The 20534-nt window shown below is 40.3% G+C and overlaps 2 protein-coding genes across 2 annotated transcripts in view; one reads left to right on the plus strand and one right to left on the minus strand.

The window, feature by feature from the left end:
• The first annotated feature begins 1677 nt into the window (after positions 1-1677).
• twist2 lies at positions 1678-5997 on the plus strand. The gene is made up of 2 exons (XM_008402140.2): positions 1678-2399; positions 5114-5997. The coding sequence occupies exon 1, from the start codon at positions 1864-1866 to the stop codon at positions 2368-2370; it is 507 nt and encodes a 168-aa protein (XP_008400362.1). The 5' UTR covers positions 1678-1863; the 3' UTR covers positions 2371-2399; positions 5114-5997.
• Positions 5998-14562: 8565 nt separating this feature from the next.
• LOC103461731 (histone deacetylase 4) overlaps positions 14563-20534 on the minus strand; it is a 129827-nt gene continuing 123855 nt past the window's right edge. The window contains exons 26-27 of the mRNA XM_008404080.2: positions 20289-20430; positions 14563-19845 (exon numbers count right to left, since the gene is read on the minus strand). Of these exons, the coding sequence (XP_008402302.1) occupies positions 19806-19845; positions 20289-20430 (182 nt within the window). The 3' untranslated portion in view covers positions 14563-19805. The remainder of the gene's footprint in view (positions 19846-20288; positions 20431-20534) is intronic.

Genomic DNA, 20534 nt, shown 5'->3' on the forward strand with positions numbered 1-20534 from the left:
TCTTTCATGCTGCAAGTGTGCATAAACTTGAGCATTACTTTCCTCCTGGCACATGTGAAGCATTACAGTCTCCACCACCAGGCTGTATCCTGCAGATCGCCGCAGTCTGGATCACGGCTCCGGCGCTGCGTGAAAAACGCTGTGACAGTAAGTGGAGCCTGAAACGCAAAGCAGACCAGGCTTTTCCAGCATAAACAAGCGGGCGTTTCATGGGTTCAAACTGTGCTGCACAACAAGCAGGAGGTGATGGGTTCCACCTCATTTGCAGCGGCCGAGCAGTTTCTCCTGGATGGGTAAAACAAACAACGCTGATCATGAAATCTGATCTTTTTCACATATTTTGTCAGTTTTGTTAAATGACTTCCGAACACAAGACAGTTCAACACAATTCTGACTAGTAATTCATTCATTTGCACGTAATAATCTTTCTTTAAGGAGAAACCAATGAAGTTCAACTCACGCATTACTTTTTCTTAGAAACATTTGTTGAACTCCTGTTTATGATTGTGATGGTAGGAAAAAGGGAAAACAAGCTTACAACGTAAAATGAACTTCTTTTTAGGTTCAGGCAAGCAGCTGTTTCCTTGTATCTGTGCCTTAACTCACCAAGATCAGAAATCATCTTACTTGAATATCATGTTCCCTTGTATTTCCAGTTTTGAAGAGTTACTTAAAGAAACAGGCCTCCATTGGAAAACAAGAGGTTTTCATTGAGTTATTAAAAGGTTAACAAAATGCTTTAGTTGAACAGGAGTGGTTCGTGACTTTTTTGTTCAAAACAATTTATTCTTAATGTTTTTTTTTCTTTTTTAACGAATGAATTCAAATCAAACACTTCAGTGGGACCATGCTCCTGCAGGAGGAGACATATTTATTAAGTCTTTTCACCTTCACGCCACTGAGCAAGTTAGGGTTCAAATCAAAACAGGTGCAGTCAGCTGATGTGATGAAACCTGGAGAACATGTGCTGAGAATCTTCAGATGTTCTAATGTAAGCCACCTGCGCGCTGCGGTTTTCCTGCGTGGACAAACGACGCAGGACGCGGGTGAAGGGAGAGTCTGGAAGCGTGGCGCGCACACCGGAGAGAGCGGGCTGCTTACTGAAAAAAAAAATCCTCCATCCTGTTTCCCTTTATCGCTTTAGGATCTGTAAAAACCCGCACACGTGATTTGACTTGAATCACCGCTGGCTGCTTTTCTCCAGAACCCGCGTAAATCGCTCTCCAAGGTGCGCAGCCTCCGGCTAAAACACACCGGCCTGGTACTCATGGAGGATTTTTGAATAAAATCTTATGAAGAAACTAGATGTAATAAAATTTTTTAAAAAATGATTAATATTTATTTTATTTTTCAATAAATATCATTTTAGAAAGCAGAATAATTTAATTTGTCTCCTTTAATCCATTTTGGTTGATTGTGGGATGTAAAAAGAAAAAGAAAAAAAGATAAGTTCTGTTTTATTGCTGAGGACAAACAAATGAAATAAGAGCAGGAGGGTCTTTGTGACAGTGAATAATCTCCAGATACATAAAACCACCGCAGCCTCCTGCTCATCGGAGAGAGGCGCACCCAGGACTCACCCTCCGCCTCCGCCCACCAAACCCCTCCCCTTCCACCCTCAAAACTATTTAGCATCTGAAGTTGGGACAAAGTTTCCAAAAAACTTTTTTTTTTAGAACGAAAAAAATACTTTCTGCGAGAGCAGACGCGGGCCAGCCGCCAGAGTGAGCTCCGGCGGTGTTAGAAGAAGAGCATCTCGAAAAGTTCTTCTCCTTTCTAAGGATTTACATTTATCCTGTAACCACGGCTTCGAAGGTGGACACCGTTTTTTCCTCCCTGTCTCTACATTTCTTCAAGAAAGAAATGGAAGAGGGCTCCAGCTCCCCGGTCTCCCCTGTGGATAGTCTGGTGACGAGCGAGGAGGAGCCGGAGCGGCAGCAGAAGCGCTTCTCCAGGAAGAGGAGGCACAGCAAGAAGTCCGGAGAGGACAGCAGCGGCAGCGGGAGCAGCCCCGGTCCCGGGCCGGTGAAGCGGGGCAAGAAGCCCAGCCCGAGCAGCAGCCAGTCGTACGAGGAGCTGCAGAACCAGCGGGTCCTGGCGAACGTCCGGGAGCGCCAGCGGACTCAGTCTCTGAACGAGGCCTTCGCGTCTCTGCGCAAAATCATCCCCACGCTGCCGTCGGACAAACTGAGCAAGATCCAGACTCTGAAGCTGGCCTCCAGGTACATAGACTTCCTGTGCCAGGTGCTGCAGAGCGACGAGATGGACAGCAAGATGTCCAGCTGCAGCTACGTAGCGCACGAGAGACTCAGTTACGCGTTCTCGGTGTGGAGGATGGAGGGCGCCTGGTCCATGTCAGCATCCCACTAGCAGTCAGAGACAAACACAATGCCAAAGCGGTGGGTACCCTGAGACCTGCGAGCGTTCAGCTTATGGTTCCAAATGGAATCGTTTCTATCATCTTCATCCATATTTTTCACTAAAACATGCTCAGCCGCACGCATCCAGCTGACAGTAGATATTAAAGGAAAATTATGGAGTGGATTAAAAAACAACTTTAGGATTTGTTCCGATGAATCTGAGCCGCGAGAGTTTCTGATTAGGGTTTTGTAGATCCGGCCCGAGGCAGAATCGAGCTAAGCAGCAACTTAGGGCCTCCAACCCCCCCTGGGTCCCCAGCAGGTCTTCTCACACTCCGAAACACACACTGGTTTAAATTCACTCAGATTTTAAAAAGCAGCTTATTGTTATGATTTTTAAAACAGTTTGATAGGTAGCTTACGGGTCATAATTTGATTTTGTGCACAGAGAGGCATGTAGCAGGTTGGAACTTCAGGTCACTTAAAGAGAAAATCTGCATTAAATTCATGAGGATTTGCAGAAAACTTAGAATAGCAAAAGGAAAATATTTCTTTAGTTAGTTCTAGTGGTTTTTTTTATTGTATTTTATTTTAATTACTTTTAATTAATTTTATATTACCAGAAATTAAGAGGTTTGTAAAACATGAAAATGTTTTAAAATGATTGTGTTTCACTCAAAATGTATGAATATGCGGAACAGGCAGCAAATTACCAAATACAAGAATGATGAATTTACAACACAAAATTAAAATTCTGTATAAAGTAATAAATAAATCTATTAATAAAAAAATATGACTGAAGCAAACAAACAGTAATGAAAATAATGAACAATTAATCATGTTCAGAGTTTTGATTTCATCACATATAAAAGAAATGAATAAATAGATATTCATCCTGTCAGTGCATGCTAAATACTCTATAAAGGGGGCTAATAAGCAGCTTAACATAAAATGTCACATAGTGTCTGCAGGTGGATTTGGATTTAATTATCTTCATTCAAACTTAACATCTCTGTGTATTTGACTTCTGTCACTTTAAAAACAAAAATGCAGAGAAGAGGAAGCTAAGATTCATGCTCAGTGTTCATCGGTGGGAAATACGTTGAACATGTTAGAAAAAACAGCAGTGATGTTCTTTCTGTAGGGTGTTTTTTATTTATTCTGAGAAAAAAGATGTTTTTAACAAACTTCTAAGATTTCAATAATAATAATGACAACAACAATAATACTAGCTTACTGTACTGGTTAAACTTGGCCTCAACCAGCAGGCCCAAGTTAGTAAGATAAATAACTTTAGCAGACTGATGTGACTGATGAACATTACTTAACTATAAGATAAATTGCTATCACAAACCATGAATATGAAATCAGTGGTTCTGTGGTGCTTGGTGGGTGAAGGACTTCCCCCCCAAAACCAAATTGTGCTCCAGGCCCCACACAACCTTTGACCGGCACTGGCATCCTGTAACGGTTCTGGCATCCTGTAACGGTTCTGGCATCCTGTAACGGTTCTGCATCTGAATGCTGCAGCTTCTGATCTTCAGGCGGAACAGAACCATCCCTGAGCATCCAGCTGGATGCTCGGGTCAGATGTCTAGATAGAGAAGGTGCTATGCGTCCCGTTTCCAACAGAAGATCACGTTAAACCTGAGACTTGTACTTCTCTTCTTGACATGGGTGATAAAGGGGAGGGAGGAGGACTGGAAATGCAGGAGTGAGCCGAGAAAGGAGCGCAGCAGCTGTGGTGCCATCACGGCTAATTTATATCCGCAATAGAGGCTTTTCCTGCGCGCAGACCGCAGGAATGGGCAGCTCGGCTGGACATGAAAAGTTCAAGCCGGTGCAAGATAATAAAAACAGAGGAACGCATTAACGAGCAGTCAGCCTGCGGTTACACAGGACTTTTTTAAATGTGGATTTGCAGCCTTGTTGCTTTATGTTCTGGTTGTTCCCTTTTAACCAAACTTAAACGTATCTGTTCGTTGCTGCAGTGACTTTTTAGGAAATGTTTTAATTGTCACACAAATAGCCGTTCATTATGGGTTTTAAGGTTGGTCATTATGTTCAGGCAAAAATAGCTGAACATATTTTAACCCATGTGAAGACTAAAAATTGGGTCTAAATAAAAACATTAGCTTTACAGACACATGGAGGCATCAGTTATGAACGTAGTTAGACCTTCCAGACCGAAGGGAAATGATCTAAAGGCCTTTTTACAACTGTTGCTCGTGTTAAGGTTGAAAAAGTGTCGCATGAGATGCGCAATAGGCTAAAATCACATGTGATGATCACATCTGATCCGATCCACGTGTAGATAAAATATATGTTGAAACCTGTCATTTAGTTAACCTTTCAAATCCAATAATAATATATATGTTTAAGTGAAACATAAGACCTTATTTTTCGTTAGTTTAATTTGTTGGATTCGTGGAAAATGAAAKGAGTCAGGTTGTTCTGGTCAGAGGAAAGGCCTCTGAGCGCATTTGCATATTATTTGAGTGAGGCCATTAAAACCCCGCAGGAAGTGCTTTCTATTGTTTTAGGATTGTGCCTCAGGTGCCTTCTAATAAATATGCAGCTGGACCAGTCACATAAAAAAACAGCCCATATGGTTTTACTCAGTTCAGAGAGTCATAATTGATTCATTAAGGACTTCCCGCTTTCTCTCAGAATTCAGATTGTGTGTATTTCCGTGATTTGTGCGCCTTAATGAGAATTTCTCTGTTCTTTTTTTTTTTCTTTTTCTATTTCAGACTGTTTGCTTCCGAATGAGGCAAAAGAGATTATTGAAGAACTGATTGACCTCAGAGGCCGAGGATGGAGCAGAGGCGTGATGTGGCCCACGGAGTGTGTGCGTGCCTGCGTGAGTGTGTGTGGACGCAGATTCATCACACCGCGGAGGATAGAACTGTGCAAAGTGCGCAGCGGGCCAACACAGATCCGCCAGCTGTGCGCATTTACGGCCTGAACTCTCACTAAAACCTTCCTTTAAAAAAAAAAGAAAAACTTAACAAAACATGGAGATTTATTTTGTTTTTCAAAGACTTTAAGCCAGATTATGAATTTATATATAGATATATGAAAGCATATTGTACATATTTGTGTAACTATATCCTGTAAAGGGACCAATGCAATTCGGAGTCTTTTCGCTGCATGGGGTTTATTCCAACGACTTCCTTCCAAGTTCCGTCCAGTTTCCACTGTTGTTTTTGCTTATTTATTAAACGGGTATTTTTTCTAAACAACAACAACAACAAAAAATGTACTTCTGTGTTGTTTTTTTTTCACATATACTTAAAAACCCATTAAAATGTTCGGTTTAATAAGTTTGAATAACAAAGTAGAACTGGCTCTCGTTGAAGGGATTTTTCCCTCTGTGTGTTGGGTGTGAGAAGTTGCCCTTTCCCCTCCCCTCTGCGCTTGTTATGGAAAGAAAACCCCGCTTAAAAAAAATAAAAAATAAAAAAAAAAGAAAGAAAAACAGARCCCATAAAGATCCAGCTTCATTAAGAGCGCAGGAAATAAAGTTCAGCCACATAAAGTGTTTGTGCGCTTTTAAAACCAGGCAATCAGTGTTTAAACTGCGACTCCTTCGACCGCAGATAAGGACAATAACTCCGCCTAAGGTTTTTTTTTTTTTAAAAAAAAAAAGAAAAATAAATAAAAGACCTCAAAATTACGACTGAATAAATTCTTTTGAGTTCAGCTGTTTACATCCAGCTTTCCCAGACGTGGTTCTAGATGCAATCTGAGCGTAAAACAGGAGCTCATTGTGAGCGACGGGCTGCTGCTTTCAGGGACTGTCGGAGCTAAGAGACGCTCTGGGACTGAAGCAAAAATAAAACTCCTATCTCACACACACTGAAACTGTAGTATGAGATCATTTGGGAATTAAATACATTAATAATGCTGCTTCGATATCATTTATTGTCCAGCTGGGACCAAAATGTGTTTTAGCCCCAGAGTGGAAACACCAAACTTTTTCCACCTGCTGCTTTCGTGAGAATGCTGATGTCCAACAAAGCTTAAATAATTTACATTTTCCAAGACCTACACATTAAACTGATTTATTATCTTTTGACAGCGGCATGCCAAACTACTGCTGTAAAATATAAAAATATATTCTGCAGGTTTGACAATTTTAGCTGCTTTAAATGCATTTTGTTTTCCCCCAAATGAAACTCCATAAGCAAGCTGGGGTTCAAAGTGGTTCTGTACAACAACTTAGCTCTCTTGGCAGATCAGCAGCATCTGACATGTTATTCATATCAGCTGCTGGTCAAAACGGCAACATTTGGAGTCCAAATCTCTCTTGCGATGTCAGACTCTGTCCTTCAGCTTTCAGATGTTTGAACATTTCCGCTCAGTTCAGTTCAGTCTATGCAGCAGCGCCAAGTCACAACAGATGTCACCTCAGGGGAGTTCGCCAACAGGTCCAGTTCACCTCCAGTTAACCAGTGCAGCTGAAACCATTCCAATGCTCGTCATTCAGACCCAATAGGATGCAGTGAAACTGAATCCTGCTGATGAGAACCAAAATCAGTTCATCTCCAAGGAGCAGATGGAAACAGTAAACGATTCCTTAACGTATCCCATATTTAGAAACATAAATATATATCAAAGCATATTTATGTAAAGATGATATGGAACCATGTCCGGTGATAATAATGAAGAATACTTGCTGAGACAAGCTGCGTGTTGCACAGAGCAGAGGGATGTTGTGCTCCTGCACTCTGCAGTCAGTCAGTCACTCAGTCATTTGGGAGCATTTCTGGCTGCACAGCCTCACAGCTGAAAAGACTCCAGTGCTGCTCCAGCACACCTGAATTTATTTGCTTGCGATGAGACTTTTTGCAGCTTTCCTCTGTTAATGGTCAGTCAGCTCATTTAAACTTTAGTATGTCCTAGGACTGGAGTCCGACATTCTTGCTTTATTATTTCGAAACTCGGTCTGAAATGCAGTGCTACTCTGATTTATTGTCCGATTTCTTTTTTATTTGCATTGCAGATTGTCATGGTAACGGGGGCCTTCTTCGGTTCTTGGGCCCCTTATTGGCCATATGTGCCCTAAAGTCACGTTATTTACAAATTTATCAATGATGTATTTGAGCGTGAAGGAGCAGGGGTTTMMAAGTGTCCATATATTATGCATGAAGATGTGGTCAAGCTCTTTCACTTCAAAAAAAAAAGAAGGGATTTCCTCAGAAATAGGAAGTGATTTCTTTTTTTCTGCATTTCCTACTACAGTTGAAGCTGGAAGAAGAATAAAATATTATCAATGAAATCATTCACAATAGCTCGTTAAAGACGAACAGATGCAACAGTGTGCAGTCACTCTCAGCTTGGTGGTCTCTGACGCTGCCAGGCAGCCCTTCCTACCAAGGCCGGCTTCATCCGTAGGAGCCCGTTTGATACCTGCTCATTATCCCGGGCCCGCACAGCTGAGCGGCTCAGAATCACCCTGGGGCCAGTGCTCCAGTGGTGCGGGAGATCCAGATGTTTCCCGTAAAATCAGACGGAAAAAGCTACAAAACTTTAATTTGCAGTAAAAACGGGGGAATAAAGTAAAGGTTTACGCTCTGTGTGTCACCGATGGTACTCTGTGTTCGTTTGGTTGAGTGAAAAAACCCCCCCAAAGGTTAACCTTCCACCACTTTGGAGGGTGATGCGAGCCTGAGGAAACGTCGTTAGTGTGCCGTGCTGGCAGAGCCCAGAGTCAGCTGTGCTGGCTGCGATTGCTTCAGCACACAGAGCCGAGACACGCAGGCTTCAGGTTGACCCGAAGTGTCGAGCTCCTCGTTACTTTCCTTTCTTGTTTGTTCTGGGAGGATCATGTTTTCAAGAATCTATGACTACAAATGCCACAATCATAAAAAAAAAAAGATTGAGGAGAAATAGACAGTGTGTTCTTACCTGGAGCTTAAAAGGTGCATTTCAGAGAGATAGAGTTTATTTTTCAGAATTTTAAAGCCTTCCATAATTTACTGTCCTGGGATTTACAGGGAACTCTTCTAGAACCTACTTCCTCAGAACCTACAGGCTCCTTTTCTCAATTTTACAGCAGTTGCTTTAGAGTTTGCTTATTTTTAGTTGCAGATTTCTTTCCAAAACTTACAGGGTTTCTTTAAACAGCTTCTGGAACTTACTGGGTTCTTTCTGCAACTGACAATGTCATTTTCTGAGGTCTATCTACAGGAAGCTCTTCTGGATTTTACTAGCTTCTTTCTGGAGCATGATAGATACTCAATAATATCATGCCAAAAAAGATAAAGAGTTGCAAAGGCCTCAGAGGAATCTGTAGTTGGATGGAGGTTTTTAACAGAATTTGATTGTTACGCTTTTGATTTGTTAGTACGTTTCTCTTACTTTTCTCACGACCCTGTGTGGATTTTAGGCAATCCAAAATAAATTCAATTTTTGTTTTTTAGACCCCTAGAACTATTATCCTGTCAGATTTATGGAAGAGATGTTGGTGTTGTGCAATTACTCTTTAAGTTCTTTGGAGGGACAGCTGAACGTTCAGCTGTCCCTTTACAAACTAAAGGAATCATGGRAAAATATGAATTGGAATAAGAAAAAATGCACAAAATAAAACACAGYAAATCACCTATARAGCATGATGGTGGAAGAGTGATGGCATGGGTTCGTTTTCAAACAGGACTGGAGCGTCTTTCACCTGCAAAAGCAATCTAGTACTCCTGTATTTACAGTCAAATGTGGACCTGTCAAACAAAGTAGGCCATCAACARGATAATAACCCAAACAAACCAACAATTTATAGTAGAAAATCTTTAAAATAAAATAAGATGTTGGGGAGTCCTAGTCAAAGCTCAAACCTCAAACTTTAAGAGAGCTGCTGATAAATAAATGCTGCAAATATTACTTAGCATTAATCCAGGTAAATGAACAAGTCTCACACTGATTGTGGATCTTTTTGATTCCCCATTATTCTCATTATTCATGCAAACATTCTTGTTGATGAACTGAAATKCTGAGAAAGTGACAAAAAAAATGCAAGAAACTGAGAGAGAATCGGAACGACATTTACCCTCCGCTCGCGCAGAGAGCTGATCTATATCTTTATGCTTTCCCAAGAGAACATCTGCTATTTTCACATCACCCCCTCCTTTTGAAGCTGACTCTATGAAATCACTGGATGCTGTAATACAAAGTCATCCTTTCATCTTAAGGCCTCATCTGGGGATTCTTTAGGCGACTGGGTCGGATTATATAGCTGTAAAGAATGTGAATGAAGAGAGCAATATTTCTTTTTCTATCTGAGTGACACATAACGATGTGTATTCCTAATATCTCTGAACGAGGCTGCCTTTTATTATTTGGGAGATAGTAGAAAAGCAAAACYCTTTATCTGCTTCAGTAATTAATAAATGAATCACTTTAATGTTTTCTGTTGAATCAAAGACCAAAACTGACATGACCACATGTCAGCGCGCACAAACAGAGAGCATGTGGCTTACGCTGCAGTGATGTGACCCAAGAAATAAATGCAGCTGGAGAGAAGGGATCAAATGAGGGAAGGACAGCTGGAAAACGTTTACGACTCAAAACCTTTCCAGGTCTCCACTGTTTGACAGGAGAACAACACAGAATATACAAGAAATCTGACTAACCTGTGGTCAGTCTCTCACATGCATGCAGTGTTTGGATGATTCTGTGGGACAAATCCCACTCTGATGCAAAAGTTAGAGGTAGAATAAAAGAAAATGCAAGCAAGTGTATTTGCCACTAGTGAGGCAGAACTTTAGCCCAGGTGGGGGCATAAGGGAGGGCGTCTGTTTGTAAAGTAACAGCCTGACTTTCCCTTCGTCTTCCGCTGCAGGTCATTAACACAAGTGATGACTGCAGGGGTCACCAGAGGTTCCAAGGTCACGTCGGTCCAGGAATCTGAAGGCTTCACCTCCCTCGTGGGAGAAAGGAGCGGAGCGGGGCGGATTCAGGTAGCTGCTGAATTATTGATCCAGCAGATGGGCAGAGCTGCCAGAATCAGATCGAATGYAAAGGGTTGACCCAGCTGGGCGGTTCAGCCAAAGTCGGAAGGAAGTTTCTGGTTCCAGGCTTCTACTGAAAGCCCCCTAGTGGTAGAGATTGGAACATGCAGCATTCAGACTAGATCTTTAATGACACTGAAAATACTCTGACATTTGAAAGTGGTGCAGGATGTGATTAATTGATAGAAGGTGTGWATGTTCATACTTACCTTTTTCATCTTTTACATYTGTAAGGAGCTGAGGTTCACCGTCTTTCAGTGTCCATGAGATGAGGGTTAGGGTTAGCATCAAAAGGGCAAGAGAGAAAACAAAACATCAAATGCTTTCCAATTAAAAGGAACATATGAACATTTCACACCCACCTAAGTTTCCTTTGTACTTTTACAAAAGTCAGGCTGTCTATTAGGTATTTTTAATTTTTTTTTAAATTTTACTCATTTCCAGTACAACACGCGGCTATGAGAGCATTAATCAAACTGCTGAACAAAAGAAAAGTGTAACAGAGAAGCACCAACAAAAAAGCCAGAATTTCTGGTGTTGTATAAAAATGTATTTCAAAAAGTTTACATGCCTAAAAAAATCTACATCAAAAACTTCAATGTATTTTTGTTTTAAGTGAGAGAGTAACACAACAYAGCGCATAACTGAAGTGGAAGTTGTTTTTTTTTCCAAATAAAAAAAAATCTAAAAAGTGTGGCTTGCATTTGYTTCCCTTAACATTGAAATTTCTCTGCCTGCTTTCCACATGTACAGCTGGACAATTTTACTACTTGTTTGCAAAATAGCTCAAGCTCAGCTGGTCTGAAGGAACATTCATTTTTCAAGTCTGTCCACAAAGTTTTAAACAGATTCAGATTTGAACTTATCCTGCTGGAAAGTCGACCTTCATCCCTGTCTGAAGACTTAGCAGCCTTTAGCAGGTTTTCTTCCATAATTTCCCTGCATTTAGCTCCTTAACTTTTTGAACAACTCCGGCTTCCTTGTTCCTKCTGAAGAACSACATCCCCCCTGCATGATGCTCCCACCACCATCTTGTTTTCTGCCACACAYTGTTTTTGTATGTCGGCCAGAAAGTTTGATTCAGGGCAGCTTCTTCTACATGTCCCCTGGTGGCAGATTGTAAATGTTACTTTTTATGACAGTCAGTCAATAAAGGCCAGATKTGTGGTGTGCACAACTAACCCAATTCAATCTAGTTTATTTAAAAAGCACATTCAAAAACAACAAATGGTTCCCCAAAGTGCTGCACGTCCAGAGAAGAAGTAAAAATAGCCAAAGTCAAAACAGACACAAACCCTGTTAAGCAACTCATACAAAAGAACAATGCCAGGAAAAAAAAAAGATGATTCTTCCAGCAAAGTTAAAAAAAGCGTTGGGAAGCGCCAGTCTGACTGCAAAAACCCAAACACCTCTGGGTGAAGGCCTGAGTAACCCCAGAAAATAATGTTACAGTCAAGGTGGGAAACCTGGTTTGACAAAATGATTTTGATTTTGGCCACTGGAAGCTGGAAAAAAACTTTTTACTAGAGAGTATCTTAGGTTGCTGTGTGAAATCACCCCTAGATTGGTGACTAAAACCTAACAGTACTCAGTTATTAGTACTATTAGTTACTTATAACTCACAGTACAAGTATTTGTTGTACATATTCTTCCACKTACATGGATCTTTGTGCTTCCAAGAGTCAAGATGAGCCTCATTTATGCTCTTGGTTTGTCTGTTCGGGTCTAAAGCCACGTCTTGTTAGGTTTTACAGTTGTTCATTATCTTTTCCCTTACAGCCGACTGAGTTACRGTCAGGTACTGGACTAAATGAAAGTAAGAAAGCMGTCAGTCATTGAAGGAACCAAGATTAAAATGGMGTGGAAGTGGAAGGTGAATATGAAGGAATAGTGGATGTGTGAAGACTTTCCACAGCAGAGTAGATGTTAAATCAAACTGCAGACTGAACACCCACAGCAGCAGGATGAGGAAGCTTAGCCCAGCTGACTGCTACTGAGCATCAAACGTTCAAGTTGGACTGGAGGAAAAGCAGTGAAGTCTCCCACTGAGCCAGAATCAGGACAAAAAATTTAAAAATGGCTAAAATTTGTTCTTACTTGAGTCCAACTTTGTGTTGAAAATTAAAATCCAACAGTTTTTATTCGCTTGTTGACCGACTCCTCTAGAAAAATCTCTCCTTGAAAGAATCTGTTTACTAGTGTTGATGATCCAAATTTGATCCTAATAACTCTTCTATAATTACTTTGGCTTGTCATTCACGCAGCTGGCCGAAGCCCCACAGGCCCTTTAGGGATTTACTCCAACCTGCAATTAAGACGTGTGGTGATGAGCACATCTGGGGGATCGAGGCCTTTTCCCTGAGCCCGAGCGGCCGGGTAATAACAGAGCTAACTGATAGCGACTGACGCTGCAGGAGGATGAGCAGCGCCGCCACAAACCATAATGTCACTGCGGTCAGAGCAGAGATAAAATAGATATGCCTTTTTGTTGTGGGGAAYGAGGCAGCCATCTTTTGCCTGTTGAATTTCCAACCAAGAAGGCTCCATCTCTTCTCTGACCCGAGCTAACTGGGGGAGTCTGTGGTGGGCAGTCTGTGTGTCACCTCGCTGTCGTTGGAGCATCTGYAGCCACAGAGGAACCATAAAAAGAGCGCATACCTAGCTTTACTGTCCCCAGAGCTCTGCAGACTCTCCCGGACGGTAAATATTATCCCTAAGGTCTCCAATTTAACCTTTTTCACCCGAGGACCTCGAGACGTGCCCTTCCTCGTTTGCCTTCGCCGGTGTCTCAAATCTTCATGATTTACGGAGATTGTGACAAAGCAACCAAAAGTCAGCGGCGGCCTTATTTACACGGTTACGCACCAAATTCAGCGTTTGACTGAAAGCTGAGGAATGTGTTTATTTGAGGGGAAGGAGGGCTGGATTGGTTTTGTTTGCTTTTCGGCTGTTGTCTCAGCGTCAGCTCCGCCACCAACAGGGGTTCACTGCTGTTTATTTGGACACCAGCTCTGACCTCTGACCTCTCCAAATGTGGGGCTGATCCTGCTCACAGCTACTGTGTTGCCAATAATTCTTCCTGGTGGCGAATTTTATATGTAAACAACGGTTTATAGGTCTCACAGGGGGAAGTAGTTTTATACAATGAGTTAAACTCAAAAACTACATTTCTTCTCATCAAGCTTCAGATAAAAATAAGTTGGGGTGTTTTCACAACTGATAATCAGGKTGACTTGGTTTGATTGGGGACTAAAATTGTAATATTTGCTACATTTTCAGCTGTTCCCCTTCCACACCTCTGGTGGCGCTACACCAAGAACCACTAAAGGAAACGACACAAAAAGTTGTGTAGGCAGGAGGTTGGACTTCCATCACTTCCCTTCACCTTGGTGAAAATAATCTTTTAAGTTCCCTTCCTACCTAAAAGTTTCTCTATAGGGTGATTTTGCTGTAGCGGAAATAATCTTTGCTTTAAGATTTGTCATCTCTTAAAGCATCTAAGCTTTTTGCGTTGGAGAAATTAAATATGTTTACTATGAATTCACATGAGGACAATAGTTGGGAGGAGAACTTGAAAGAGAGTAATAAACGGAGAAGTGAAGCGTATTCATCCAGAACTTCAAATATAAATAATGTAATTCATTTACAGTTTCAGAACAAATTTGCATTTTTTTTAAACAAACCTGTGAATATAGGACGCCATTTGATCCCAATGTGAAAACTGAAAAGAATGCAAAAAAGGTCAAGAAAACAAATGTCAAGGATGGACTTGAGGACAGTATAATGGCTACGCAAAAAAAAATAAAAATAAATAAATACAACAATGCAAAGAAGAGTGGGTCACAATTCCTCTAAGAGATGTAATAGTTTGCTCACCAGTTTTTAAAAGTGCTGGATGTCAGTTGTTGCTGCCAGTGGACGTTTGGGGGGCAAATTGTTTTTCATAGAAGGYCAGGTTGGTTTCAAGTGGTTTCTCTTGGATTTGAGGTGCTGGTGGTCTTTGTTGGCAGTAATCAGGTGGGAAATAGACAGAAAGGGAGGAGGGATTTTTTTCTTTCMAAGAATTTTCTATTCACTAAGGTTATCTTTGACAYCTGAAAAATGTAAATGTGAGAGTAAGAGATGAACGTTCCTCAGGATGTTCACATTTTAAACATAACTATCACTGAAAGAAAAAGACACACACGATGCAGTCTGGTTTTTTGTCCAAAAAGAATACTTTTATATTATACATGTCAAAGACAATTTTTTAAAGGTTTTCCCAGAAAAAAATTACTATTTCTGTAACAACGGCAGAACAAGTCAAAAACATAACCAATAATAATAATAATAAAAAAAAACAAAGGGTATGCATTTTATACATATGTAAACCTGGAACAGCTTGTTTTTGAAGCACAGTGGTCATGTACAGAAAACTGGATTTTTGTTTTGTTTCTTAGTGGAATGGACGACGGTAASAAGGAGCTTTAAAAAAGTCCAGATGTGACAAAGACCCTAATCATCACCAAAGTGCACTAAAAAGGATAAAAATGTCCTTTGAATGTCACATCTGACCCAGATTTATAACAAAGCCTCCTTCTGTTGCTGCGGTTTACAAAGCGCCCCACCGGAACAGCTTCTACATAAATACAATCAAATCTAAGGTTAGATACTGACTACAACTCCAGGTGTGATGACTCCATATGCTACAGGTAAAAAGCACCCAAAGTCCACCTGAACGTGAAGTAAAAGCGATCAGACAGTTTGGATACAGTGAAAGTACTAATGTCCTTCAGTGCTGGTATGTGACCCGGGACGGACGGACGGACATGCAGACAAACATCATGCAGAGAGAAAAGAAGAATGGAGTGAAGCTCGGTGAGACCAAGCGAATGAACTCTCAGGTCTCTGAGCTGCTAGAGTCAAAATAAAAGCAGGTCAGCCTCTGGATAAATGGTCACTCTAATAAAAAAGGAATGTGTTTTTTTTCTCCTTCTCTTTTCGGTAACTGGACATTGTTTTTAAGACTAACTGTGAAGACAGACGGCGCTAGTTTTGGCTGCGTTCGAGAAACCAAAACATAAAGCAGCAGGAAAGCCACGGGAGTTCTGGGAAGGTTCTCCTCCAGTGAGTCAACGCGTGCAGAGACGGCCTGGGATCCAGCGTTGAGGTCACATTCACCTCAGCCCGACCTCGGCCACCTCTGTATACATTCGATATGCACTCGATAAGCAGGCCCAGAGCTACCCAAGAGCTCACAACAGTGTGTGTTTTGATTAGAAAACGGGAATGTAAAGAGACGTATAAAAACTGATGTCAGCCAACGTCCTGCTGCAAAGGTCCTCTCAGATCCGCTTCTAGTTTATAAAAMGCTATTTACATTTAAACTGTCATTTAACTATATGTGTAGCTTTTAATTTTCTGAATCAGACATGATTCAAGGCCCTGGAGATCAAATACATTCAGCAAAAAAATAAAAAATAGAGAAGTTGTGCTGAAATGTTGCTAATCAGCAGATATTATCCCAAGGTAATACGTTTGTAAAAAATTATATCTGACAGTTAATTTTTTTGGTTTTTGCTAGTTAAGACAAAAAATATTCTGCTTTGGTCTTTCAGACCGGAGAGCTATAAATCCAACCAAAGGAAATCAATGCCTGCAAAATCAGCATAAGTCATTTAAAAAGTATTCTGGTAAGAAAAGAAAACTTATTACAAAGAATCACTGAATCACACAGGAGGACAAATTTACCCTTCAGTCTTCAGGATGACACTATAAACCTTAAAGGGTCAGTTCAGAGTTTTGTCATTGGGGTTCTGTGGACAGTTTATGAGCMGTTAGTGTCTGTCCTACAGCAGACGGCTCTCTCAAGTACCTCAGTTTAAGTGATAAAAAGATTCCAACCATACAGATGAGTCTACAGCTAAGTCAACAAGAAAGTGGATTTGTGCCATCAAAAAAAAAAACAAACTAACTAGTGGCTCTAAAAAGTGTCAATTAGGTTTTTGTATCCCAACAAAATGAAGCAATTATCATTTTCAACATTTGTCTACCTTTAATTTGCGATATGTCCTGATCAGTTTCACTGTAGACAAACCAACAAATCTATCAGGGTGAAAACAACATAGTTACATTAATGTGCATATCTAATACTTTCCGAACCTCTTATTAATTTACTTTCAGGATTCTGTGTTCTTGAGTTCCCAACAATTATAAATAATCTGAWGAATTTGAAATAAAGCTCAGATGTCTTGGTGAGATATTTCTGAGTTGCTTAAATGTTCTGCAATCAAAATGGCCTAATTCTTTTACAAAGGTATCAGTCAGGAGCAGAGCAAAAAAAAGAAAAATTCACTGCATTTTGAATATATATTTAAAATGCAGAAGTAAAACTGCTCACAAACACCAACAGTGTCATTGTAGAAGCTGAGGGAATTTCCATGAATTCATTTTATCTTAAATAAAACATCCAAACCTGATTAAAACCTCTGAATCTAGTGGCAAACATGAGCTGCAATGTGTTTGGCACAAAAATATAATCACCAAAATAACACCATATCTTCAATGAGACATGGCGGCAGCATCATGATGTGGGATAACTATTCCTCACATAAAACTGAGGCTTTTATCAAAGTGGATGAAGGAATGAACGACTTTAAATACCAAAATGTTCAGGTGTCAACTCAACAGCTGAAGAGGGATTTTACTTTCAAACACAAACTAAAATAAGGAAAATTTGGTTTGTGCAGAAGAGGAATAAATTGGAATGATCTAATTTATAGGTGAGCTCATTTCTACAGGTAATTTCCCCCCCAATATATATTATTTTATCTTATATTTTCAGATTGTACATCATATTAAAGTTGGAATATGTTTTTAAAAGGCTCACCAAAGTGCTGGCGCTATAAGAGCTGTTTCCACTTTTTAGACTGACTTCATTTTACAAACATAAAAGTTAAAATCTGAGCACAGTCTCCTGCAGGTAAGACTGAGTGCTCATACGTATAAAAAAAAAACTAATGCTTAGAAAAACAAGAGGAAAAATACGGGCCAAAAAAAAAAAATCTAAATTCTGATAATTTCAGCATGGTAAATTGAAATCCTACAACTACAGCCAAACATACAGCATCAGAAACATGGAATGGTACAGACATGTGCATGAATATGTGAGGCATACTGTAACAGTGTTTGTGGTACCCATCAGATAAATAAAAGCGCTAAATCATCACTTGTGAAAGACGAGAAAAACCGACAGAAAACGCTGCTAGAAACGTCAACAGTGACCAAGGACAGCCAAGGTGCTTCAGTAACAACGTTAAAACGGGTCGGCTGCACATACGACCGATAGAAACCATCAGTGTTGTTTTTTTAAACAAGATCAAAGTGTTCAGTATGTATAGATATATAATATACTTTCTTTTATATATAAATCTACTATAAACAGACAGTAAATACACAATTATCCATCATTTTACAAAGTAGAAACATTTGTATCCCGACGTTCCCACCCCCCCAAAAAACCCATAAACGTTTTCATACAACGTCCACTACAAAACAGTTTGAACCTTCACCTGTTGTGAAGTATGTCAGCTTTACAAAGTAACAGAGAGAAACTGTGAATAATGAGCACAAAAAGTCATCAAAGGTCACAGAAGAGCAACAAAACCAGTGAGATTGTTGATGTTTGTGGCAGGAATCCTCAGCTGATCAACCAGAGTTAGAAAAACTAAAAAATGACAGAAGGTAGGTTTTCCAAAAGATAGGAGAAAAAAAAAAGATGGATGATTAAAAACTGATACAGAGAAGTTGAACCAAGCATGGTGTTTGAAATTAGAAGGTGTAAAGTCATTTAAAAATATTTCCATATTTATGATCCTAAAACTAAACATAATCCCGGATTTCAAACGTTTCTGCTGTAGTGGTCGATTTTATTCTCTATCTGCAGATTGCAACCAGCAGATTAAGTGAAGGAGAACTTCCCCCCCCCCCCTCACTTTTAAACAAGAAAACATTTTGGCCTTAAAGTGGTGTTCAGTCTACAGCTTCTTACCATTTGAGAAAATATTGAAGCAACTAAAGCCATGAATCCCAGTTTACCTGTTTGTAACATCGTTTTACCACATGGTGTYGCTTTATAGAGGTGTGAAAAAATGAAACAYAAAATCTAAACCAATTAATATTTAAACAGGCTTAATAATGAGCAGTCACAACTGGTGTGCACTGCTTCATCTTGATGATGAAAAACTTGTGTTTCAGTGTATATGAACAGACTGAGATGTTCACCAACCTGCTACACGGCACCTGACATTTGGAGAGCAGATGTGCTTCTAACAAGGACCTAAAGATGTTAAAGCAGCTGCAGGAGGAACGGCGGCTCCAGATCAGCCCTCTGAAAATCCCAGGTGGGACGGTAAAAACAAATTGGCCCAGTCGAGAGTAATTACACTCCTCGATAATCTTTAAAAAGTGACACAAATTCTACCGTAGAAACTGTCACTGCCGGTCTGCGTGTGGGAAACAGCAGAAGCTACACAATTTTGGCTTCAGTATTGTCTAATAAAGAAGATTTTAGATTTTATGGTCCAAAAAAAAAAAAAAAAAAAAAAGACATTTCAGTCTCTCCTTTTAAGTTTTCTTACACTCATCCCTTACTTCTGGGTGAGGACTATCTTCGAATGTAACAAAGGGAGAGAAAAAAGCAGAAACGGAGGGACAGACAGTAGAGTAATAAAGGTCATCATGCCAACGTCCTGGAGTCTATGTGCCGGAAACATGCAGGCACCTCATGTCTTGCCAGGACAGAAACTTCGGAGAAGATTCCTTGATCCAAAATCCATTCGTAAGGCAAAGCTCTTTATGAGGAGCTCAACAGAAAATCCACTGATTAAAAAACAAAACAAAACGAAAAAAAAAAAAAGGCACAAACATCTGATACCCTCTGAATCCTGGAATCTTCTGTAACTTTACCTCGGAAAAATGCAGGATATTCAACACACCGATACCTTGAAAAAGCAGGAGTCCATCCTTTAGTGCAGAGTCACATTTACAACAGCTAAGGTGGTTTTGAGAAATCACAAAAAAAACAAAAACAAATAAACATGAGAAGTAGACGACTGCTGTAGGTCTGGTACGGTTCAGACTGGCAGTCAAAATRTACAAGTTTAGTGTTTTTAAAAAGCACTGGAGGCTGTCGCTGTTGAATATCTGGCTCTTGTGTCCAACACGGTTAATGCTGCYGCCCTGTGTGCAACTAACTGGTGGTGGAAGCTCATCTTCCGCCGTCTGGTTCCTCTGCAAGAGCCACTTTTGTCAGTTCCTGGTTTCGTCCCAGAGAGAAAAAGGTCTGATCGTTTCCAACGACGGTGAGACAAAGGAATCTACGAGGGATCCAGGATGAGGACCGATTCAGCGCTGAACTCCGGTCTTAGTGGTCGAAGGATAACCATGTTTGTTTCTTTTACATGGGAGCTTCCTCTTCCATCGGCTCCTCTTCAGCCCTTAGAGAGAAAACAATGTTACACACAGCGTTGCCACATTCTGTGRACTTATAAYCTTTCATATTAAGGTCATATTTCAGGCATGTTTTGTAGTTTTACAGTATTATTWTTTTCTTAATTTTAAGACATAAAGACCTTAAGTCTTATCAGTTTATTTTGAGATGAGATCATTTGTTTTATTTTCAGGCCGTTATTTCATGTATTCATTTCTCTGGCCGTGTTAACCAGAGAACATTTGACCTTAAGCTCATTTTAAAACAATTACATCTCTTTATCCAGAGCTTTAAACATTATCTAATACAAATAAGTTGTATGTATTTGCAGAAAGCAAACACATAATAACGAACTGTGTTWWASTGAAATATATAAATACAATCGCAACTATTTCTTTACAAACACAGGAACTGGGGTCTCAGACCACCGTACAGCGTCACACCACAGACCTTTTTCCGATGTGCTTGTTGGCGACAGACAGTGAAGCCATGGCTGAAACGGTTTCAGCTTCCTCCACGTCACGCTGCAGCGCTTCATTCAACGACCAGCCGAGGGTGGAGGCAGAGCGCTGCAGAGAGCGCCAATATTTACCTGCAACAAACATAAATAAAAACGGGATGCAAAAGCTGAACATCTAGAAGAGATCTGCAGAACATGAGCATGAGTTTAAAAAATTAAAAGGTTTTGGATGTGAA

The sequence above is a fragment of the Poecilia reticulata genome, linkage group LG2, assembly GCF_000633615.1.
Source record: "Poecilia reticulata strain Guanapo linkage group LG2, Guppy_female_1.0+MT, whole genome shotgun sequence".
Lineage (NCBI taxonomy): Eukaryota > Metazoa > Chordata > Actinopteri > Cyprinodontiformes > Poeciliidae > Poecilia > Poecilia reticulata.